The sequence below is a fragment of the Cimex lectularius genome, unplaced genomic scaffold (genome assembly GCF_000648675.2).
Source record: "Cimex lectularius strain Harlan isolate CLEC.00 unplaced genomic scaffold, Clec_2.1 scaffold167, whole genome shotgun sequence".
NCBI lineage: Eukaryota > Metazoa > Arthropoda > Insecta > Hemiptera > Cimicidae > Cimex > Cimex lectularius.
The window spans coordinates 148,498-157,513 of record NW_019392811.1 but is presented as its reverse complement, the minus strand read 5'-3'; the positions used below and the strand labels follow the sequence as shown (position 1 = coordinate 157,513).

Below are 9,016 nucleotides of genomic sequence, written 5' to 3'. Positions count from 1 at the left end.
GTTTTTTCCCATCTAGACCAGATTTCTGATTTTATATTTGAAATAAAATCGTTGCCTGGAACTTCTCTTACTAACTGCTCTGATATAGCTGCCTCTCTGGCTGCCCTATCTGCAATCTCATTTCCAGCAATGCCACTGTGACCAGGAACCCACAAGAAAACAACCCCAATACCTCTCTGAGAAAGACCTTTTAATGCCATGGATCATTCAGTGATGACAAGTCAGAGAATGAGTGAGAACATATTAATAACATTTTAATTCTTGGGCAGATTATATTTATATATTTATGTATTGCCATTAGCTCAGCACTAAAATTGCTGCACATTGGAGAAAGAGAGAAAAGATATTTCCTATCATTGGGCATAAAAGCAGTTTCTACTCCATTTGAGCTTTCGACCCATCAGTAAATGCTAAGGTAGCATGTGGAAGGTTCACTAGGATTTCTAAAAATTTCTGTTTGTATACATACGGTGGGGTGTTTCTTTTTTGAGTTTAGCGAGTTGTAGCTGACAATTAGCTTTTGGTGAGAGCCAGGGAGGCGATGCAGAGACAGAGATAGTTTGTAATGCTGGAATGGTGTTGGTTTGACTGTGTAAAAATAAGGAAGTGCGTACAGTTTCTTTTTGCTATATCACAGTTTTCAAGGGAGATGATGTTTTTATTTGGAAATAAATCATTCAAAGGATGTAGTGGAGATGATATGATTTTAACAAAAAAATTAGTGTCAAGAAACTGTCGCCTGTACGCTAATGGCATTTCTCCAGCTTCAACCAGTAGGCTATTTATCGGCCCCTGTAGCCAATCGTAAACAAATGTTTTGGATTGGGTTTAAACAGTTGAGCTTATTTTCTGTTGCTGAACCATATGCATTGCAGCCATAATCGATTCTAGATCGTATTATACTTTTACATAATCTTAAAAGGCTCGCATGGTCAGCTCCCCATGAAGTTGAACTTATAGTCTTTAGCAAATTCATATTTTGAAGGCAATTTGCTCTAAAACTTTTAAGGTAAGCCAGCCAATTTACAGTCCTATCAAAAGTTAGACCTAGATATTGAGCAGTGTCAGCAAAATTAACTTTGTTTCCTAGAATGTGCAGGGCCGGTAATGTAGTAGGTCGTCTTTGGGCAAAAAAGACAGCTACAGTTTTCAACTTCGAAATTTTAAAGCCATTTTCTAATAACCACTTACATTATTTAATGCATTTTGCATATAGTGTTGAAGGGTTTCAATATTTTTACTGATACAAAATAAAACTGTCGTCAGCATACAACATTACTTCAACTAGGAAATTGACACACTGTAAGACTATTAATGGCAATGCAAAACAACATAGCACTTAATACTCAACCTTGCGGCACCCTGTTTTCTTGGGCAAAATCGCCTGAGAGAGTACCACTGCACCTGACTCTAAAACTTATATTTTTCAAGAAATTTTCTATGAATTTTATAATATTCCCTGTAAACTTGAATACTTTATATTATATAATTAATAATGAAACTAATTTATATATGAAATAATGTTTGTACTATTCAGATTTGTTTTTAAACATTGGAACCAATTTAATAATTTAATATAACTCCTATATTTTTACAGTCATTGTTTGATCATAAAGTCTGCTACATTGCCTTTATGTATGTATTTGTTTTTCTAATCAATTGTTTGTATTTCATTACAAAATAAATGCGCAATCTCTTTTGTTCGGAATCACCGGCTAAAGTGTGAAAAGGCAAAAATACACGTGTATTTTCACAGTGCAGAATTGATTTGGCCAGGACTTGCTCGGGTTGGCCTGCAGTCTTGAAATACCTAACTTTAATAGAAATGTATTTAGTGACTGTTAATTAATGATTATTTAGAGATCCGCATCTCACGATCTCTAAATAACCTTTAATAAAAACCTGTAACTATAGTAGAAGCCAACAGCAAAATTAATGTTAGATGAAATAACATTTTTTATTGGTGCTCAACATAGAAAATTCTTATAAACAGAATTTTACCTTACTAATTTGATCAACATTAATAACAATTTATTAAATTAACAGGTACATTTAGGTATAATGTAAATATGTTTGATATTTACTTGTATTCACATCGATCATGCACATTAATCTTTCATAAATCTAATTGTTTTTTTAATAAGTTATCTAACAACATTATTTTGTACTATAAATAACAAAAACTCTTAGAAATAGTTTTCCCTGGGAAAAGTATGAATCAGTTCTACTTAACATGAAAAGTAAGTAAAAATGATATTACAAGCGCCTAAGATACATAGTCATATTTAAATAGCTATAATTTCATTATTGTAACAATGCAATAATTATATACAATATATCTATACTAATTAGAAATGATTTTGTACATCATATAAACCATTTACTAAAATTTGGTAATCGGGTAATTTGTACATATATATTTTACAAACTATCTGAATTACATCTTAAACAAATAAAAAAATAATGTAATATTTTTATGCTAAAATGGAAAGGAAAAAGATGTTTATAATCCAATAGTATGATTTCTTTTCATCAGAGGATATTTCTTCTTTTTTTGTCTTTGTTTTATTTATGTCACCTAAAAAAATACGCCAGTAGGGAAATAATGAGAATTATTAATTTTGGCTGGAGGGAAACACTTTGAGAAATATGACTACTCCTGGCTCCAACTCCTTTTTCTTCAAGCTCATTTTCATAGTCGTCTATCTCTGCATTGGTATAGTCTGTAAATGAATATGGTTTGATTAAAATTTAAAATTCTATTTCTTAACAAGTTGAGTATCTTTTTCAAATAAATACCTTCATGTGGTGGATCATGTGATGTATAAACTGGCCAATGCGTCGTTTCTGAAAAAAAAAATTATGTATATAATTAATACTGTTGCTCTGAAAGTGAATTTTATTTTCTGAGATTAATACTGGGATGATTAATGAGTTCAAACGCTCAAAATATAATTAATTTATTATTTCCATTAATTATGGCTAAATGCCGATTATGGTGGGGGGATTGTTACTTATGAAAGCTAATTGTTCAATTCCCCGGGTAACTGGCATGGGCTGTAGCTCAATTGTTGACACAAAACACTTTTTATTCACAAAGCCAGTTGCATGATGTCAAACTTCACTTTAATTGCTCCAAATAAAACTCAGGATCTGCATAATGCGTTTTTGGAACGAATTCTGTCCAAAATACCTTGTGGAAATGATGACAAAGAGCATCTTGTTTTGCACATTTATTAAATTTTTCACCATGTCTACCTTGTTCTGTAAAAAGTTAGGTAATTTAAAAGTTTTAGCAATAACCATTTTTAGCAGTGAACAATTTAATATATATTTTTTTAATATATAAAAAGCATCTTTTCAGTAAGGACTCTTCAGTATTTTAATTTGAATTATAACAACCATTCACATTGACAAAAAATTTGACATAAATTTATTATTTATTGTATTTATTACTTGTATTAATAAAGTAATACTGGGAGGTATACATGTTTAGTTTTTGTTTTAGTATTTGCTCAGTAAGACACAACAAGTTTCAAAACAGGTTTTCTCTATTTTTTATTTTAAAAATTAACTGTAAAAACTTCAGATACAAAATTTATTAATATTTAATATTAGATACAATTGCTTTACCTATTGTTGTTGGCTCAGGTGGTTTAACTGTAGTCGTGGTAGTTGTAGTTGTTGTAGTGGACGTTTTGATTTCTGAAACAAAAAAAAACTTAAATTTTTAAAATTGAAATATACACACATAGACTGTTTCTGTAAATTTATTCCAAATGTTCACAATAAATTAAAATTTTCATTGTAATTTTCGATTTATTAGTGAATATTTCCAATTTGAAAGCAAAACAATTTAATGACAAGTAGATTTTACTTTGTCAGTCAAGACTTATCAAGGGAAACAGACTAATAGCCAGCAAACGTGTGTAAAGAAGCATAATTAATGACAAGACAATCAGTAGTATGTAAACAAAGGGTCTGACATTTACTCAAATAAAGTCTAATTGCTCTGCCTAATGCTGTTTTGGTTTGAAATTTGGGGGAGTGCTACTCAAGCATGAAAGGGGGAGGATTTGATGCCACAATGTCCAACTGATTTAATTAGTTAATTTATTAGCGAAATGATAATACATACACTTTTATATTAAACTTCATTTTATGAATGAATGAATACATTTTTATTTACAAGAATGTAGGTACATTATAACAATAATTATAATCAAGGTGAAATGATCATATCATCCATGAGCGAAACATTCAGTAAACATGGAATAACATGGGCGTTTGAAAATCTGTTTTCATCTTGAAAGGAAAAATGTAGAGCAAAATATACCAAAAACGATATACTAAGGAATCAAGGCTAATATGGAAGTAGATGTAGATGTAGATGTAGATGTAGATGTAAAATTTTAGGGTATGGTGCCCTTTAAGAGCTATTGTATCCCCTGTGCTCTGCCTAAAGCACATCGGTGAGTCCTATTTCATCAAGAAACTTGATTAATAGGCCCGGTTTCAGTGGTTGTAGTTCTTCTATGGTCACATTGTACATCCCAAAACACTTCCTCCTGCGGGCTAGTGTAGCTCCGCAGTTTGTTAGTAAGTGTGTTGGTGTCTCTTCTGCTTCTTTGCAGAATCTACATGTGCCATCTTGGATTATTCCAATTTTCTTTAGATGTCCATTTAATCTACAGTGTCCTGTCAGGAATCCTGTTAGGATTCGCAGTCTATTCCTGCTTTATGGAAGTAACATTAATTGGGAAGTAATAAGTATAGACAGATAAGTACAATTACATAAGTAAATATTTAGAGATAGCAACTAATGACAAATGTGAGCAATTCACTAATTTCGTGGTCTGCTTGACCAATTATTATATTACAATTAATTAAGGTTTTTAGTTGAGATAAAGAAATCAATGGCACGGGCGGGATTCGAACCCAAGATCTTCGGCTAGATACACCGCTGCTCTACCGCTTGAGCTATTGATAGCTATATATAGAAGTCAATAGCTCAAGCGGTAGAGCAGCGGCGTTTCTAGCCGAAGATCTTGGGTTCGAATTCCGCTCGTGCCATTGACTTTTTTATCTCCACTAAAAACCTTAATTAATTGTAATGTGAGCAATATCAACAGATTATGAATCAAGCTATAGACTAGAAATGTGTGACCTTTAGTGACCAGTTGTTCAACAATTTGTTGAAGTCGTGAAGAGCAGTCCAGAATGCATTGTGTGAAATTGTTATGAAACATGAATTTGTATTATACAGTTTTTATATGATTGTGACAGGGTGGGGGACACGGTAAATCTGCGTAACTTTCTTTGGTTTACTTTAACTCGAAGTCGAGAGTGGGGATTTTCTGGATTGGATTTGTGATTTGGGGTTTATTTAAAATTTTGGAAAGGAAGTTCAATGGTTTATTTGTTTTATAATGTTGGTGTAACAACCAATATGACACCACAAGAATAGCACCTCATTTTGTGTATGAAAAACTTGTTCAAAATTTATATTTACATCTGCATTGTATTTTATCATTCAATATATGTTTTGTAAGTCATCCAAGCCCTGAAGATGGCCTAAATAATGATTGAAATGGCAAAAAATTAAAAAGGTGTTTTTCTAAAATACTTCATTCTAGACCACTACTCACAACTTTAATAAAGTTTGGACTAGAATTGAAACCAAAACTTAAATTTTCAGGTATGTTTAAGTGTTCTATATGTTTGTGTATCCAGTAGGCTTATGTGAATAGACTCCAATGGACCTGCCGATTAAGTTTATGGACACTCCACAAAAATGTGTGACCTCTATGGATTGCCTCCTAAATCCAAGTTAGTAATTCTGTGTAATCCAGTAGTCTGAAATTACTAGCATATTTAATAGCAAGTTAAACAATTTATTTTAACCATTTGAATTTGACTGGCATGTGTAACACCTTGATGGACCATAGTAATAATGGTTTAACAAGACCTTGTACACTCATTCTAAAGCACAGGAAAAAGCACTCTTGTTGCAGCTTTACCTGTGATGACAAGATTTTTGATGTGTTCACTGAAATTTAATTTGGAGATGTGTTATGTTTAGTTGTTACCATGTTGACTAATCAACAGGTTTTCCATCAAGCAGCATTTTATGAGCGAACAAGGATCTATGCTTAGAGAGAGGAATGCTTAGAGAGAGGAATGCATCTAGTAGATATGCTAATTTTTAACTTCCACAGGGAGCAGAGATGTTTTATTCTATCAAATTTCCAGATCAATATTTTTGCACCACCATTCCTTCAGAAGAAGGGTTGGAAATAGAGAGGAGAGAGAAAAGGAGGGGCGGAGGAGAAAGATGAGAAGGAAAGAGAGAAAGAGAAAAATAGAAAGAAGAAGAGGGTGTCTGCCAATATAAAGGAGATGGTGACTCTAATATAGTACTAACAACGGCGAAAAGTTCTACAGTTTTGCAAGAGCTGCCGTTCATGATGGTATAGCATAATGAGAGCGCCGTTAAATTGTTTGAACATGAATTATAAGAAATACAGCCAACCTCATTACTACTCCCAGTTCTTAGAAGTACGATATTTTCGACCACTTTTGAGAGTAGAGAGAGAAAGAGAGAAAGAGAGAGAGAGAGAGAGAGAGATAGAAAGAGAGAGAGTGTGTGAGAAGGAGGGGCGAAGGAGAGAAATGAGCAAGAAAGAGAGAAGCAGAAAAATAGAAAGAAGGAGAGGTTGTGTATGGTGTGTGTGAATATCGGAGAGAGCGTGTTAGTAATATAATGGTATATAATCATATCACGGCGAACAGATCTATAGTTTTGCAAGAGCTGCCGTTCATGATGGTTTAGCATAATGAGATCGCCGTGAAATTGTGTGTTTAACATGACTGTCAACCTCATTACTAATTACTAGTGCTTAGAGATACGCTAATTTTGACCACTTTTGAGAGAGAGGGTGAGGGAGGGGGAGAGGGGAGAGAGAGAGAGAGAGTGAATTAGAAAGAGACTATTCTTAGAAATTAATTATTAATGTTTTTTAAAAATACTAAATTTTATCAGCTCCTATTAAATATATAAATACTCAATTAATTATACACAAATTTTTCGAAATGAAAAATTTGTGTCACAGGCGGGATTCGAACCCATGACTTTCGGCTCAATACGCCGCTGCTCTATTGCTTGAGCTACCGTGACATCGATCGCCCATGCCACAAACTTCTCATTTCGACTACCCGATTTTATTCTAATTATAAGCAAAGTCAGCAATTATAAGCAGCGAAGTCACGGCAGCTCAAGTGGTAGAGCAGCGGCGTATTGAGCCGAAAGTCGTGGGTTTGAATCCCGCCTGTGACACAAATTTTTCATTTCGAAAAAATTGTGTATAATTAATTGAGTGTTTTTTAAAAACTTTAATATTAACATATGTAACTATCAGAGCTCATAACGTAGCACAAGGAAGTCATGAAGGTTTAGCATAATGATAGCGCCGTGAAACTGGTTGAAGTTTTCTGTTTGCTTAACACAATTTCTTGACTGAGCCCATTGTTAATAATTTATTATTTATTAAATTTATATATATAAATTAATAAATAGAATAAATATATAAATATAAATTAATATACAATATAAATTAATATATAATATAAATTATATATTATTTATTATATCGTTTATTATTGTTTTATTCTCTTATGAAAATTAAGATTTTAATTTTTTTACAATACTTACTGTACGAATGTAAATTTGTAAAAGAAGTATTACAAATCACTTAAATTAATTAAAAATTGATCATTTATTTTTTTTAAATTTGTTACTTATAACATAGAGGCAACAACGGATTTACAAAAATAAATAAAAAATAATATTAAGCTGTGAGCATAATTGTAGATTAGATGGAGTCGGATGAATGTTTGTTCTCAACAAGTGCTTTTTCCAGATAAGAAGAGTGATTAACTTGGCAATTTAGATAACTTGTTTGCCAATTTTCAGATTTATACATTTTCTCACCGAATTCAATCTGGGCTTGCGGCTTCATTAATTTGGTTTACTCTTCATAGCTCATTTGCGGATGGCGGGTATGCAATAATCTGCAAAGTTTACTGACTCCTCTCTGAATTTCTAAATTGTTTTACTCCGAATTTGCTCATAAGAAATTGAGGACTTTGGAAAATAATACCTTCAATCAAGCTACTTTAGTTATACAACCAGGCTGTTTACATTCTCATTCTTGACAATATAAAGACTCAAGGGAGAAATTGTATTTATGCAAATATCCTTTTAATTTTACACCCAAAACCCAATCCAGAGAAATTTACAGTCCATTATAACTAGAGCCCGGATTTGTATGTGATTGTAAATTCTTTTTGTTAACACTTACGATCATGGTGATCATTATCCGAATCATACCTCCGTGGTTTAATTTTAATCTGCGTATTTTTGTACATTTGAAGTATATTTCAAATTTGAAAGATTTTCGATTGCTTAGAAAAATAAAAATTAACTAGACAACTAATAACGTGGGATGAAAAAGACAGGAGCGTAAAATTTTATTCGGATTTCAGTTAACTTTCCAGGAACGAAGACGTAAATAAAACGAACAAATAATTCATCGACATGTCATTTGAGCCCCCTCCATTTCCAGAACTTCTGGGTGCAGGTTTTCCCTTTCCAGAAAAATTAATTTTTCTGAAGTAATTGGGTATTGTCAGTCCTATTCACATTTTCAACCTAATAAACCTAAAAAAATGACAAAAGTGGAATTCTTTTTCTTAAAAAAGAAATTTTTTAAACAAAAATAGCAGATTGACCGGACAAGGGTAAATTAATGAAATCTTACTCGGAAACAATTAAGTTTTATGCAGGGAATCGACGATCCAATTATTTTGTTAAGTTCCTACAAGTATGCTACCTTCACCTATGTTGACATAGCAAAGTTCTTTTCGAAATACAAATATTTTTTGAGGGATAAACGCTTTAGTTTTTCAGAAACTAATTTTGAAATGTATTTCACAGTCAATTTTAATTCAAATCATG

The 9,016-nt window shown here is 32.3% G+C and overlaps 1 protein-coding gene across 1 annotated transcript in view; it reads right to left on the bottom strand.

The window, feature by feature from the left end:
• Window positions 1–1,938: 1,938 nt before the first annotated feature.
• The window catches only part of LOC106672412 (lachesin-like), a 102,846-nt gene continuing 95,768 nt past the window's right edge, over window positions 1,939–9,016 (bottom strand). Inside the window, exons 8-10 of the mRNA XM_014403817.2 lie at window positions 3,634–3,705; window positions 2,800–2,847; window positions 1,939–2,723 (exon numbers count right to left, since the gene is read on the bottom strand). Of these exons, the coding sequence (XP_014259303.2) occupies window positions 2,575–2,723; window positions 2,800–2,847; window positions 3,634–3,705 (269 nt within the window). The 3' untranslated portion in view covers window positions 1,939–2,574. The remainder of the gene's footprint in view (window positions 2,724–2,799; window positions 2,848–3,633; window positions 3,706–9,016) is intronic.